This window comes from Paramisgurnus dabryanus, chromosome 3, assembly GCF_030506205.2.
Source record: "Paramisgurnus dabryanus chromosome 3, PD_genome_1.1, whole genome shotgun sequence".
Lineage (NCBI taxonomy): Eukaryota > Metazoa > Chordata > Actinopteri > Cypriniformes > Cobitidae > Paramisgurnus > Paramisgurnus dabryanus.
This window is the reverse complement of record NC_133339.1, coordinates 15,067,585-15,083,866: the sequence shown is the minus strand read 5'-3', so window position 1 is coordinate 15,083,866 and position 16,282 is coordinate 15,067,585. Positions and strand designations below refer to the sequence as shown.

The 16,282-nt window shown below is 36.2% G+C and overlaps 2 protein-coding genes across 3 annotated transcripts in view; one reads left to right on the top strand and one right to left on the bottom strand.

Moving 5' to 3' along the window:
* Positions 1-388: 388 nt before the first annotated feature.
* LOC135769005 (uncharacterized) lies at positions 389-8,575 on the bottom strand. The gene is made up of 2 exons (XM_065278363.1): positions 8,473-8,575; positions 389-2,482 (listed from the first exon to the last, which is right to left on the bottom strand). The coding sequence occupies exon 2, from the start codon at positions 2,478-2,480 to the stop codon at positions 738-740; it is 1,743 nt and encodes a 580-aa protein (XP_065134435.1). The 5' UTR covers positions 2,481-2,482; positions 8,473-8,575; the 3' UTR covers positions 389-737.
* Positions 8,576-10,288: 1,713 nt separating this feature from the next.
* The window catches only part of LOC141281917 (uncharacterized), a 67,124-nt gene continuing 61,130 nt past the window's right edge, over positions 10,289-16,282 (top strand). For both annotated transcript variants that reach the window (XR_012336322.1, XM_073813832.1), the window contains exon 1: positions 10,289-11,771. Coding sequence is in view for 1 of the 2 variants with exons in the window: in XM_073813832.1 (XP_073669933.1) it covers positions 11,684-11,771 (88 nt within the window). In the remaining variant the exon portion in view is untranslated. The remainder of the gene's footprint in view (positions 11,772-16,282) is intronic.

The following is a 16,282-nucleotide window of genomic DNA, read 5'->3' as shown; positions in this document are numbered from 1 at the left end:
ATTTTTTGTAGACAATGGGTCTAAACATTAAAATTGTTTAAAGTTTTAAATTGACGGACACTGTCGTGCTCACTGTTGTGTTTAGCCAAAAAAATTAAAAAGTTCTATTCGATTTAAATACTCAGGAAGTGCAAATTTGTAATTTGCGTAATCCTTCTATTCTGTCTAGACTTGCTTCATCAATAATTTACACTGTAATAATGTTGCTATATTTTGACTTAAAAAATTTTTTCGTGTTAGTGTTTTCTGAAGCAGGCACCAAACAGATTATAAGCATGCAAAAAATCAAAATAACCTATATTTCTGGGTTCATCACATGTGTAGTAAGTAAAAAAGTAAAAAAAAAGTAAAAAAACTTATTTCTGAATTTATCTTGTAATTAGAAAAAGTCATGAAATATTAAAAAATAAAAGACTTGAAGAGAGTCTGGACATGTGGGTAAAATTCTGTAGTTGTACCTTGTTAACACTCAAAGCACACAACATCTTAAACCAATTTGTACTTTTCAAACAGACATAAACACTTTAAAACAAACACTACACAACTAAGATTCCACATTTGCATGAACACTCATATGTCTCTTCAGATGTGATGAGGATTTAAACTTTTTACCTCACTCATCACATTTAAATGACTTTTCTCCAGTGTGAGAGCGCTGATGAATTCTGAAACTACATTTTGACGTAATGTTGACACGTGAACGGTTTCTCTGAGGTGTAAATTGGCATGTGTTTGTCTTAAGTGTACTTTCCTCTCTGAAACTCTGACTGCACGGGAATGCGTTTCTCTCCAGTGTGAACTCTCATGTGTCTTTTAAGGTGGTTTGTTGCTGAAAAACACTTTTCACACTGTTGACACATGAATGGTTTTTCTCCAGTATGAGTTTTTATGTGTTTATTAAGGCTATCACTGGTGGTAAAACTCTTCTCGCAGTGTTGGCACTTGTACAGTTTCTCTCCAAAGTGAATTTTTATGTGGTTATTAAGGTTACTTTTAGTCGTGAAACTCTTCTCGCAGTGTTGGCACTTGTACGGTCTCTCTCCAGTGTGAATTCTCATGTGGATGTCAAGCGTGTTTTTATGGGCAAAACTCTTTCCACACTGCTGGCATGTGAACAGTTTCTCTCCAGTGTGAATTCTCATGTGTCTATTAAGGTTACCATTAAGTCTGAAAAGCTTTCCACATTGATGACATTCAAATGGTTTCTCTCCAGTGTGAATTCTCATGTGTCTATTAAGGTCACTATTAAGTCTGAAAAGCTTTCCACATTGATGACATTCAAATGGTTTCTCTCCAGTGTGAATTTTCATGTGGTTATTAAGCTGATCATTAAGCTTGAAAATCTTTTCACAATGATGAAATGCGAATGATCTTTCTCCAGTGTGATTTTTCATGTGTTTGTCAATGGTTGTTTTTCGAGCAAAACTCTTTCCACACTGTCGACACATGAACGGTTTCTCTCCAGTGTGAGTTTTTATGTGCTCATTAAGGGTACCACTGGTAGCAAAACTCTTCTCACAGTGATTGCACTTGTGCGGTTTCTCTCCTGTGTGAATTCTCATGTGTGTATTAAGGTTACTATAACATCTAAAAAACTTTTCACATTGATGACATGCGAATGATCTCTCTCCAGTGTGAATTTTCATGTGGTTGTCAATGGCTGTTTTATGGACAAAACTCTTTCCACACTGCTGGCATGTGAACAGTTTCTCTCCAGTGTGAATTCTCATGTGCCTATTAATGTAACTTTTAGTTGTGGAACTCTTCTCGCAATAATGGCACTTGTACCGTTTCTCTCCAGTGTGAATTCTCACGTGTCTCTTAAACTCATAATTAAGCTTAAAAGTCTTTCCACACTGCTGGCATGCGAATGATCTCTCTCCAGTGTGAATTTTCATGTGTTTTTTAAGGGTATCATAACGTCTGAAAAACTTTCCACATTTATGACATTCAAAAGGTTTCTCTCCGGTGTGAACACTCATGTGTCTGTTAAGATGGCCTAATTGTGAAAAACATTTTTCACACTGTTGACACATGAATGGTTTCTCTCCAGTGTGAATCTTCATGTGTTCCTTCAGATAACTTCCAGAGAGAAAACTCTTTTCACACTGACTGCATTTGTAAGGTTTCTCTCCGGTGTGAATTTTCATGTGTCTATCAAAACCTGATTGTTGAGCAAAACTCTTTTCACACTGTTGACACGTTAATGGTTTCTCTCCAGTGTGAACTCTCATGTGGATTGTAAACGTTGATTTTTTGGCAAAACTCTTTCCACAGTGAAGACATGTAAATGGTTTCTCTGCATTTTGAGTCCTCTTGTGATCCACAGGGCGTCCATCTTTACTAAAACTCTTTTCACATTTTTTGTCTTCTGTTCTTAGAGATCCTTTCTGTGAAACATTACGTTTTGTTTTTACATTCTGATGTTTCTCACCTGGTTCATTTATTTCAGCTTGACTGCCCTTATTCACTTCCATCATATCTAAAATAAACACAGTGAACTGTTAGAAATGTCAAATCAGGAGTGATAAAACAGCAACTGAATCTACAAACATGCCATGCATCTGTTCTGTGTAATGCTTAACTTTAGTTTACTGTAGTAAAGTAGTGCATCAAGGTCAGAGTTTAATTTCCAGGTAACAGTCTCAAGTTCTTTTCACATTGGGCATGATAAAGCGACGTAATTTTGAGAAGCGATGACGCATAAGAAAAAAAAACGGCTGAATCCGAAATCGCACACTTACTGAGTAGGTACTGAATTTCACTGAGTACCTACTGAACGAGCGCTAAGACAGTACGTATGTTGGCGTTTAGACAGCATCCGGCATGTTGACGTATCAAGTGTATCACTTGTATCAAGATTTTTGATATCTCAAATGCTGTTCCCATGGCAACGCGTCAAACTTTACTTTCATTTTTACACTTATTTAAGGCTGACAGTTGCATGCAGTGAACCTTTAAATACTCCTCGTATGGGATTCATGCGATTGACACCAGAAGTGGTCATCATGATGCCGAGACATTGTAGATGATAAATTGCGAAGGAATTTTTGACATCTCGAACGCTGTTCCCATGGCAACGCGTCAAACTTTACTTTAATTTCAGGCATGTTTAAGGCTCTTGGCGTGCTTAGTTGAACTTTAAATTTGGCACACACATCAGAGTTTTCGGCTGTTAAGTGTTGACAAAAACGTCAGATAAAGGCGTGTCTATTTAGTGGCTGACTAGCGGCCCCCATTTGTCTAAAATATGGGGTTTCATTTACCTACTGTACCTAAATGGGTCAGTAGCAACATGAAATAGTCCACTGATATTCACCCACTGGATGTACATGTCCACCGTGCATCGTTTTCTCGGAGGCACCGTGTAGCGGTAAACAAACGTGCGAGGGCCCGCCATCGCTGCTTGCAGCTATATTTATTTATTGGGTTCTTCTTTGTTTATTTGTTTAAATTACTTTAATATAATATATTTAAAATTAAAAGGAGAAATTTAAATTACTAAACATAAATTAATAAAGAAGGAAAACATATTTGGTACAGTTTTGGTAAAAGTTGGTACTAGCAAATTGATAATTGTTCCTATCAATTTCTGCTATAATTCATCTGGCTACAGTAAAAAAAAACATTTTTTTGAAGGGTTGGCATCTGATTAAAGAAACCAAATAAATATTTACGGTACAATGCAATACTTCATAATAATAAATAAACATAGATAATAAACAATAAATAATAATATTAATCTAAACTATAATATAAAATGCAGAAAGCATTTTGCAGTGGGACAAGTCCTAACTAAACACGGAAAAGAATATTTCATTTTCAACAATTTTAAAACATTTAAAAAGTCATTGAACAATAATAAAATATTATAAAAAATATTAGTACACATCGGCTAAAGATCATTAGCCTAAACAAGCTTCTGCTACAAATTCGAGTCATTCCATAGGTGACATTTCAGCACTTGACAAACGGATAGCGACTCGTAAGTAGCACTTAAAACCCAGCTGCGAGCGATCGTTTCACGTGCATCTTTGGGCAACGCACGTAAATGAACAACGAATGTTCGTTAAGTAGCTCGTAGAAAGCGCTCTTAAGTGCTAAGTTCAGTCGTTATCGGGAAACCCGGCCCAGCACCGTTTTTGTAAAGCACGCGATGCAACGTCCTCCAGCGATGTTAAAAACAAGGCAGCTATAGGGTCGTTAACACAATCGTTAACACGTCGTTATCGTCACTTACAAAAGCACTGGTAACTTTTGGTGTGATTCGAGATGCTGTTTCGTGCACAGCAACGTAATCTTTTGCCCCCGCTGAAAGTTGTAACTTACAGACCAAAAAAGACGAGCTGAACAACGATATGCAAGTGGGCTTTTCTCTTCCAGAGAGCACAAACCAAGGCTCATTTTTGCGGACAGTAAGTGAATTATAATATTTGAATTTATGGTATTATGACCAGGGCCGGGTTTCCCGATAACGATTGAACTAAGCACTTAAGAGAAATTTCTACGAGCTACTTAACGAACATTCGTTGTTCATTTACGTGCGTTTCCCAAAGATGCACGTGAAACGATCGCTCGCAGCTGGGTTTTAAGTGCTACTTACGAGTCGCTATCCATTTGTCAAGTGCTGTAATGTCACCAATAGAATGACTTGAATTTGTAGCTGAAGCTTGTTTAGGCAAATGATCTTCAGCCGATGTGCAGTAATATTTTTAATAATATATTTTCATTATTGTTCAATGACTTTTTAAATGTTTTAATAATTTATTTAATTATTTTCCGTATTTAGTTAGGACTCGTCCCACTGTGAAATGCCTTCTGCGTTTCTATTATAGTTTAGATTATTATTATTATTTGTTGTTTATTATCTATGTTTAGTTATTATTATGGATTATTGCACTTTACCGTAAATATTTATTTGGTTTCTTTAATTAGATACCATTTCCCTTCAAAACAATGTTTAGATTAATTATAGCAGCAATCGGTATGAACCATTTATCAATTTGCTAAACCAACTTTTACCAAAATACAAAAAACTTTTACCAACTTGTACAAAATACGTTTTCCTTCTTTATAAATGTATGTTTAGCCATTTAAATTTGATTTCTCATTTGAATTTTAAATATATTATATTATATATTTAATATAAAATAAACAAAGAAGAACCCAATAAATAAATATAGCCTACATTGAAAACATTACATTATCGTCATTGCAGGAGTGCAATTTGCTGGTTGTCCTGTAGGTGACCTTGTAACTCTGTTGTCTTACGATGCACTTATGAATGAACGATTACTCCAGACCACTCGTAGATCTACGATGATTTTCAAGTGCAACTTAAGTTACGAAGCTTTTGGGAAACAGCCCGTAATTCTAAGATGATTCGTACGATCGTTTTTACGATCTACTTAGCCTTACGATGCTTTTGGGAAACCCGGCACAGGGCTTGACATGAACACCCGCCAAATGCGGGTAGATCTACTGATATACCCGCTAATAGAAATTCAGTCTGCATCTAATTTAGCAAGTACATTTGCTGGAATTAAAGTCATTTTAGGATGCCAAAGTCAAGTTTATCATATAAAATTTATTTTACCAGCAAAAAAAATTTGGCCAGTGAAAATGCTGAGTGGCTAACTTTGAAAAACAACTAGCCACTTTGGCTGGTGAGCAAAAAAGTTAATGTCAAGCCCTGATTATGACATTTGTTAAAGAGTTCCACTTTTATACTTTAGCCACAGGCTCACGTAAGATATTTTTCATATCCTACAGTGTTTCCCACACATAAGTTAGACTAATTCTAGTTAATACAGATTCAACACCGGCCTCCACATATTGCGTTTCGTTATTTATTTATTTTTTTACTTTAAAACACACAGTGTATTCGTTCAGCTGCATTTACTGTTCCTGCTCTCTCTCTCTCTCTCACACACACACACACACACACACACACACACACACACACACACACACACACACACACGCACACACGCACACACCATTAAAAATAGATCATCCGTGGAGACGTACGCTGCGTGAGACAAACACGCAATATAGCCAGTCACCTCAAATATCCCAGCTAACACACAATGTACTAGTTACGTAATTTCATGACTTACCAGCTGGCAACGTAACTGTTACGTCCTAGGAAGGTAATTTGATTACCATTACAGAACCAAATCACCACGTCGCCAGTACGGACTCCTTACGTCGCAAGATAACCAAGTACGTCCCAGTTAAGTAATAAATTGGTAATATTTTGGTAATTTCATAACTTACTGGCAACGTAACTGTTACGTCCTAGGAAGGTAATTTCATTACCATTACAGTACCAAATCACCACGTCGCCAGTACGGACTCCTTATGTCGCAAGATAACCAAGTACGTCCCGTAATAAATTTGTACTATTTTGGTAATTTCATAACTTACTGGCAACGTAACTGTTACGTCCCAGGGAGGTAATTTCATTACCTTTTACAATTATATAAACATTCATTTCCTTTTCTATTTAGGTTAGCTTATTAAAACTTTTCAGTCTCAAAGTTTCCCTTAAATAAGTCCAAATAGATTAAATACACTCGAACTGCTATTTACATGGGAAACATGAAACAGCACGCGCCTCCCGCCCAGCTGAACTTGACCAGAACGCGCGACCGCGCGTGCACAGCAGAACGGCGTGACGGAGTCAGGAGGACCGGTCGTTTCTCTGAACTGAGACCCGTTTAAATTTCACAATAACTTATTTTAGTTGCTTAAGAGTTATAAACAACATTTTAACATACTTATTAAGGCTCACAGAATCTCGCCCGACAGTATAAACCGCGTTTTATGCTGCACTGACAGGATGTTCATCTGACAGGAAAATTCGTTTTTTCAGGTAAGACACTACTTCACAAATTCAAAAAATAAAACGATATTTATGAAAACGTGTAGATGTTATTTAACCTTTATTTATTTTATTGTCTTTATTTTAAAGTTTTGTGGGACATGTTTGGTGTTTTGGACTGGTGAAGGTTAGTGCAGCGTTACCCTGGCAACCGGAACATGAAGAGGACAATCTCTCACTTTCTCCGTCTGACAAAACGCCTGCACAATTCAGAATTTTAAATTATATGGAGAATCCATTTAAATGTTTATTTTAACATATGCTTATTTAAATGTAATGTAATGTTCATGTTCAATAAAATGAAGTATTCCATCTCGGAGTCTGTCATTCATATGTTATGGTAAGTCTTTTAGTTATGGGCAAATAAGGACAAGTTAAATTAGTTGTAGCCTACTGCAGATGTCCGCCCAAAGAATATTAAATAAAAGATTTAAATTACTAACTGGTTACCAACATAAAACTTTCAATCCATTACGTTGTCACGACGTGCCCACGACAGGCAGATTACGTTGCGAAGTTACGTGCAGGCGATGAATCCAGGAATTTCACTTTTCCGGTCGCCACGACGTAACTCGGTTCGTCGCCACGACTTAAGTTTGGTCATCATATTACGTCGACGTTACGTAACAGTTACGTATTTGTGTTAGCTGGGATATCCGCTATTCATTTTAAATATTAAAAAAATTACCTACCTATCCCCCCTTACGAAAATTAACCATGGTTTTATTGTGGTAAAAGTGTAGTAACGTTAACCATGTTTTTTTGGTGAATTGATTATATGAGCAAAACCATGGTTTTACTACACTAACCATGGTATAACTATGGTTTTTGAAAACCATGGTTGTCAAAACCATGGTTATTTTGTGGTTACCATGGTTTTACTACAGTAACCATGGTTTTTTGGTTTTAACTGTAGTAAAACCATGGTTAATTTTCGTAAGGGCCTGCCACTGGAAAAAAATCCCTACCGACCCTATTTTTTTATGCCTTATCACTGGTTCATTCCGAAGGTCGAACCTCACAGACTTTCACAATTGTAACAACATCACACATTTTGCTAAGTCTAGAAAAATAGGATAAACTGCCTTCTACCACAACAAGATAACTTGATGATGCAGTAACCAAAGGTCGTATGATAACAAAAGAACATTCTACGCACTATTTTACGTTGGCAGTTTCTTGGGTAGATTCTAAGCAAATGATTATACATTCATAAATCTATTCAAAGGATTATACATTCGTAAATGGTAATATAATACATATTCAAAAATGTAATAAGAAAGAAATATTCCCCAACAACAACATATTTGGCTAGGTTATAGTACTGCCCGCGAAATTGCACGTTAACAGCGCAGACTGACGACCCCGGGCATGTTCAAGACACATTTGTAAGGATATAATCTAAGAGCAGCCTTAATTTTTTTACTGATAAACAACACAGTATGATTATAGCATTAAAACAAGATATTTAAGTGACAACATACAGTCATATGCAAAACGGATTATTATTATGCATTCGAACATGCCGCGATAGCACTCTTATCTCTTAACAATATATTAATCACTAATATCCAGAAAATACTTACAATCAGTTGCACGCACACACAATCCACAAAGTCTGTTAATAATGACATTTCTAACTACTTTAACTGTTATTAACTATCTACAGCGCATCTTTGCAGCTTTACTCGCTGATAACTGTTTTGCAACTTCACCGCAAGTTTGGATCAGTCCAAGTCGCGATTAGAGGCAGGGGAGTTAGGAAGAGTCCACTTGTGAGGGATGTCCTTTTTTACACTTTGACTCTTTGCAGCAAAGTACCAGTAACATGAGAAGTGGTGGGACGCAAAAGAAAGTGAAGGTACCCTGCTGAAAAAAACAGCATACCAGCAAGACCAGCATAGTTTTACTATTGTTTGTGTTGGATAAACACACATTTACCATAGTCTCACTAAAGGATATTTCCAGTGTAACTAATGAAAAATTTCCAATACCAAAATAACTGTTGTCTATATTAAAACTGTTTTATTTGTATAATGTTGAACAGCAATATAGCTAAGAGCAGCCGTTTTTCTATGTTCAGAAGTGTAAACTTTGAGGATATTCTATATTGATCTGGTTTTATTTATTATATTGGCTTCATTTGGTACACTCAGTGATACTTTTTTACTTCTTACAGAGTACCAATGCTTTGGAGATTTACACACGTGACATGAAAAAGGGAATTCGTGAAACACTGAGCAGTTGCTGATCCATGTCAAAATTCATTTCCAGTGAGCAGGTTGTGCTGAAAATTTGTGAGACTTTATGCCTTTAATTTGTAGAATGTTTTAGGTGTTTAATGTTTAAACTGTTATGAGGCATTGTTTAAATGTTTAAAGTGTTTAAAGTAGTTTCATAAGCTCTTACTTCGTGTGAGAATGTTAAATTCAAGTGAAATTGTGATTAACATTGGGTGAGGAACCCTCCACACTTTAATATTGGTGTTTTGGGAGATATTTGTAAAATATCTCGTCTAAACTTTTTATTAAAAATAATTATTTTCTAATGTCTACTGTGCAAGACTGTATGCAGACCATTTCTGTAGGTTTACAATTTTAAGGTATTACAAATAAATCAAAAATGAATAAAATGTTACAAAATAGTTTGAGTGTTTCTTTTTCTATTAGGACAACGGGAAATAAACAATTCAGCATGGTTCCTTACCAATATAATTTTACCAATATACATTTTCAGATTGGGTTAATTAAAAAAAGAATGCTACCACAATTTTAAAAAGTTAATTAGGCAAAAAACATGGTTTCTTATTATCAATTGGCTCAACCTGTTATTTCCCATTTAAGCCAATGTTTAAAGATCGTTGCCTTGCCACAATTGATAAAATTCAATTCACAGAAAATCTATTGGCCCAAGTGAAAAATGTCAATGTTACCAGTCACTAGAAAATTTTGAGTTAGGGAGGGAAATGTTTTTTTACAGTGTGTTAAACCAAGTTTTGGTGTTATGAATGTATTTTCTTGTACTTTCTAGTAATATTTTATTGTTGATATGGGATGTTAGACATTGATGATATTTCAGTCTTTGCATCAAAGCCTTTTTGGTTGAATAGTTTTGTTTTTGTTGGTTTTAAAGAAAAAAGTCAAACTGAGAATCAAATGATTTCATACAATGGTGGATAAAGATGAAGAATTTAATTAAACAAATATTAATAATCAATTATTTTTCTTGCTGTTATCATTTCTCTACTTAACCTTTAACTAAATAAACAAGCTGTAATGAGAGAAAAATATTTAGTATCAACATTAATGTAGTTTAAATCACAGATAACACCAATGACAAATAAATTACTCGTGGATTATTTATTAAAATGTATTAAAAAGTATAAAATAGATTAAACTCCCCGTTTTGCGGATTCATAGATTTGAAGTTAATTAATGCTATTAAAGAAGTTTTGGGTATGTTGAAAGAAGTTCATTTAAGCAAAATTTCCATCACCCGAATTCCACCTTTTCTCTAGAATGACGCATATCTATGACTCATAATAAACGTGATCTTTAAATAACTGTATTAATGCGTACATCATGCACAGACCCAGGATATTCCACAAAGTGCTCAGTTGATTTAAATATTGTTTTTAAAAAACGCATTTTAAGTAGTTAAAGCTGCTTTTTGTTGCTTGGTTGAAAACATTGAAAAATCACCCTACTTAATAGAGCTGTTAACAGAGCTGTAATGAAATATTTTTGTTTCAACACATCAGTGTTAATAGAGCTGTTGACATGCGTGTCATTTACACTGGGGATCTTTTGTTTTACAACACAAACTGACGCTCCTTCCTGTTGATAAACCTCATTATTCTAGACTGATAGTTTACATTTACACCCAATTTATACAGTGATTTCTTAAGCTCTCATGTAAATTAACTCACAAAGCAAATGTTTGTGTTTTGAGGCTTGAAAATGACATTTGTATACACAAAATTCAGCTATGTGTTACATCTCAAGTTTTGCAGGTTATGACTTTTCCTAAAAACTGACCAAAAAAAAAAATTCAACTTTAGATTTGTTAGATATAACATTGTTCCATATATTTTCATTATTGTTGTTGTATTTCTAATAATTTTCACATGCTAGGCCTTATTTATTTTATATTTTATCATATTTTATTCACTAAATTGGTGATTTTCTGTAGTGGTTTTGAAAAAAATTCTTTAATAAAACCAGTCATAATTTTGTTAAGTTTATAACCACGTTGTGATCAAACAGACAGGACCCTAAACATTAATAACATACAGTTACAGAAATAAGCAGGTGAATATTAATCTGACACAAACCAAAGAACTGAATCGATTTAATCCTGAAACAGATTCCTCTAGTACAGTCACTGTAAAACATTTCAAGCGTGTTAAACGTAGAAACAAAAGTTCATATGCTGCCTTAAAAATGGGAGTTTAATACTTGAAGATATTCTTTGTTTCAACTTGCAAGTAGTTAAGACAATGTGTAGCTTTACGTTTAACTTTTTGGAAACTTACAAACATGAGTTTAATATCTAAAACTTTCCATGATTATTTAAATTAAATAGAAAGAGTAAGTACACATAACTTAATGAGGCTTTCATGTTTTACTGACATTAAATGTTTTAATGCCTCTTCTTTCATTTTTAGTTCACACCCATAGAGTGAAAGTGATTGAGACCTTCAGTGAAGCTCCTCCTACAACAATCCACCAATAAATGCTGGAGTCAAACACACAGAGAAATCACTCCATGTGTGACAACTGAAATCTTCATGACATAATGTTGATGCTGGTGAAAGAGGAGCTTGAGAAGATGACAGATCCACAACCATGCAGAATAAAGGATGAAGATACTGAGGAACAAATAGGTTGGTGTCTATTTTTCAATCTTCATCTTTGAGGGTTAAGGAATAATCATAAAAACATTAGTATTGAGAAACATGAGGGGAAAATAAACGAAAACACATGTAAAAATTGTAACGACGGGGAAGGAGTTATAGGTCCTGAATTTGACGCGTGCATTATGCTTGCTAAAAATAAACAAATGTATTGTCCATATCTTAACATTAGCACAACCGATTCACACGGTCAAAAAAGTTTGTTTGACCGTCCACTCCTTGCCACCTGCGGCTCATTAACACAAACTTAAATACATCACAAAGGCTAATGGCGCCATCTAGTGTCGAACAAAGAAACTCAATATTAGTGGCTCCAACTTTAATCTTTATTAGATTCAGCTGAACTAGATTTAAATATATAACAAACAATCCAATGCAGCATCTGTCCAGTCCTCTGAATGAAGGGCTTTTTATAGTTTAACTAAGCGTGACCTGACTTTCATGGCTGAAGTCATCCTGGTACTTTGAAGTAATGATAGCAAGTTACAAAAAGATATCATCCACATTTATGTGCTACTTAAAAAGAGTAGGGTTGTAACGATTAATCGTGTGTCCCATTAAAAATGCCTGTCTGAAATCGATTCTTTGTTTCATGCACAGCTTGTGCATCTCCTGCGGCATTTGGTCAGTAAGAAGCCATTATCAATCTAAAATCATCTTAGTCGTTTATAACGTGCATTTATAAAAGCAACACTCGTTAAAAAATCATTCAAATTATTTTTTATTATCATGAAATTACCTAAAACAATTTGAAGAACAGCGATAAAGATATTCCTGTAGATATTTCCTGCAATAGACAAGTTTTTGAGCCGTTTCTGCTCTACGTCTTAAACTCCTCCCATCGATGTAACTCACTTCCGTTCTGGCGGGCTGGGTTTGTTTTGCTAGATAGCTCTGTTGTGCTGAGAAAGCACTGATATCGCAGTGACAAAGAGGATATAACAATTATAACATGAAGAAAAGTGGTTCGGGAACGACGTGTGCGGTAGTTGGTTGCAAACGCAAACACTCGAGAAAGCACCTGAACGAGTGGTTAGATAGTGAGTGCTACGACCACAAACCAGCTACGAAAAGGCAATGTCCATGCGCTCCATTGTTTACATTTTTTCGCAAGCCTGATACCGACTCGGACCTAGAGAGATATAGTAAAAACAGGTTATTATTTATTTGCAGAGGCGGACAATACTTGAGTAAATTTTCCAAGCATCTGTGCTTTATCAGAGTGTTTGTCTTGGGAAGTTTTTTTTACTTTACTTTACTAATAAATGTTCACTACATTCTAAAGCATATAATCATACTGTGTATTCCTTTTATATTGCATATTAAAATGTATTTAATACCTAATTACATACAAAATTTGTACTTTTACTTTCTTGAGTAAAAGTACAAAAGTACTTTTTACTTAAGTAAAAATAATTCCAGATGTTTAATGTACTTAAATATTAATTATAAACCAAACACTTGAAAATATGAAATGTAGTGGAGTAAAAATTATGATAATATGCTTTGTAATGTATGTTTTCCAAAGAAAAACACTGATAAAATACAAATACAAGTAGTATTCTCCACCTCTGCTTTTTCAATATCTTGGGAATTGGAATATGTTATATATGTGTGTGTTCATTTTAAATATGAAGAGCTCTTTTTCAAAACGCAATAAACACCATTAATAAAAAATGACTTTGTCATGTCATTTTGCTGCTCCATCAACGTTTCATGACAAATCACTATATTTAAAATGTACTGCAACAAGCAGTTTCTTTCCAAACCGCAATAAGTCAAACAAATCTTATTCTCTCCCTCTCAATTTTTTCGGTGCTGATGCAGTGTTAAGACGTTCATATAAACAGCACCTAAAAGCTGTCTCAAACAACCAGCAAAAGTAATGAATATGTAAAATATTTCAATGAGACATTTTCATTGTTTATTAATAAACAAGTGTTCGGTTCATGATGATATCAGATCCAGTTCATGCCTCGGAGGATTTCAGATTGTCCATTGCTTTTCCATCTATTGCCATGGATTGCACGAAGTAAGTTAGGAGCAAATCTTGCTGTATGTTATGCTGGGCCATGTCGTCATGTTATCCTCCCTGTAGGGATGGCTCCCGCGAAACTGACGTTTCGACACATTCCGAAATGTGATTCGAAACACCCATGTCACGTGATGAAGTGATTCGAAACACCAAGCGGTGCATTTCACAAGTATTTCGAAAGGTGGCGTACCTGTCGAATCCGTGTCGAATCTTAAACTGACAGGGTAGGAAACAAATCTGACAATACCTCATAGATGCGTTTTTGGCAAGATCAAATACTATAAATTACTTAAAAGAAGTAATTTTTCCTCATAGGTATGTAACACTTAGGCTACTTACAAAAAATGCATGCAAAGTGTCCCTTGTGTGAGAATGTTGTCAAAGGCTGGAGAAATTATATGTAAAAAAGAAGCTGGTTGAGTTTATCAACACAGAACAATTTATATATTTGAATAAAGATCTTTATATGTAAACAATGTGGCATATTATGGCTTGATATATTTTATGAATCTCTTATTATTTATTTGGTATATCTCTATTCTATTTTTTTTTCATTAAATAGACCCGAATAGCCTATAGTTATCGACACTTGTGAGCCTAAAAGCTCATGTAGTTGTCAAACAGATGTTAAAACAACAACAAAACTATTTTATTAGGATGACGTAGCGCATGCATTTCCCAGGTTCGATCCTAAGATCTACGCATAAGAGTCGAGAGCACTATCCACTCTCCCATTCTATCACTAGTGTGTCAATCAAACAACATGTGGGATACAATTTGTCAGCGCTCGTCTAAAATCTTGTCAAGGCTGCTTCATGTAAAGACATGCAAACGACCGCTAGGTGTCACTGTGGAGGCGGTTTCGGATTGTTGTTTCGAAGCCTCGAAACATACGGCACAATTGTTTAAACTGTTTCAGTGTTTCACGAAGCCTCGCTCTGCCCACCACTACCTCCCTGTTCTGCACTGAATTCGGGCGGCGGAGATTAACGCAATCTCCAGTCAAAGTAGTAGAACCGTGTTCCCAAATTGCTGTGTTTACATCGGCAGACGCTGCGCAAAGCACTTCCGGCGGAAATGAAATGCATATGTGTAGAGTAATGGCGCCCCCCACGATTTGGCGCGTAAACTTGTCTATTTTGGCCCTGCCCCAAATGGGGCACTTCATGTGGACTTTCGGTCTCGTGGCCTTAAATTGCGCGTTCTCGCTTAGTCTACGAGTTCGTAGGGTGTCCCATCTGTAATTTTTACGCTTTGAAGTGTGCTCATCAGCGCCTCCTTTGCCCCCTTGATGCGGTCTTCAGCGAAGCCCGCACTGCAGCAGGCTTCGCGGACTTTGCCAACCCAGAAGTCCTTGCGAAAGGGCAATCAGGGCAATCAGACCAATCAGACGACGAAAGGGAGGGGTTCACACTGACGGGTAACTTCTCTACCTATTTACGGTGTGATGCTCGAGTCTGTCCCAAAATACGACTCCGGTGCACCCACGTGGACTCGCAATAAGGGTCCCTAAAGTCTGGACTACGTGATGTCATCAAAGTGTGGTCTCTGAGGAGGACCACAAGTCTGGAGCAGGGGCGTAACTATCGGTAAGCAGGGTAAGCGTTGCTTACGGGCCCGGACCAATCAGGAGCCCGCCCGATTTGGAAGAATTTGATTGACAGTCGGCGGGCCCTATCACATATTCGTTGCTATCCGCTGTTCCCAGGCTTTCTCACAGGTTTTCAACGGGGCCGTCCGTGGCTAAGCCCCGGCACATAGGCTGAAGGTCTCGCTCTGCTCTTGCTAATGTACCAGCTGCGCTTGTGCGCGTACACTCGCTGCGCTGGTGCGTGTGCAATGAAGTGAAGGGAATAATGCGTTTCCATTCATTATAGGGCATACTCACCAACGCAAGTTTAACGATTTGCGCGAACAGATTACATACAAAGTCAATCAAAGACGCAACCAGGTGCGTTCTCACAGGGCGATGCAAATGACCCGAATTTCCCCCTAAAACGCGTCTTCGCGCAAGTTATGCAACTCAAGCGAAAAAACTCAGAACTGCAAGAACGCGCTCTCACACAGGATCATTTGACATTGTAGAGGAGAGAGAGCGAGCGAGCGAGAGAGAGAGAGGTAAGAATGGTGCCCACGTCGAGAAAACTTAATAGAAGACTAGAATTAAAGTATTTGTCACTCACTTTTAATTACAGTATGTTAACTGGATAACACTGGATATAACTCATTGTATAAGCATAGTTTAATAAAATAATGTATTTTGATTACACAAATCAAACCTAACTATATGATTGTTTTAGCTGCTGACCAGCATAGGGAATCTCTATGGCTAATTTATAAGACATGTAAGAGTCTTTTTGGGTATCTTATGCCTAGAATTATTCAAGGAGGTTAATTCTTTTAACTTCCTTTAAAGTTTGATCAATTGTGCATAATGACATGTGGA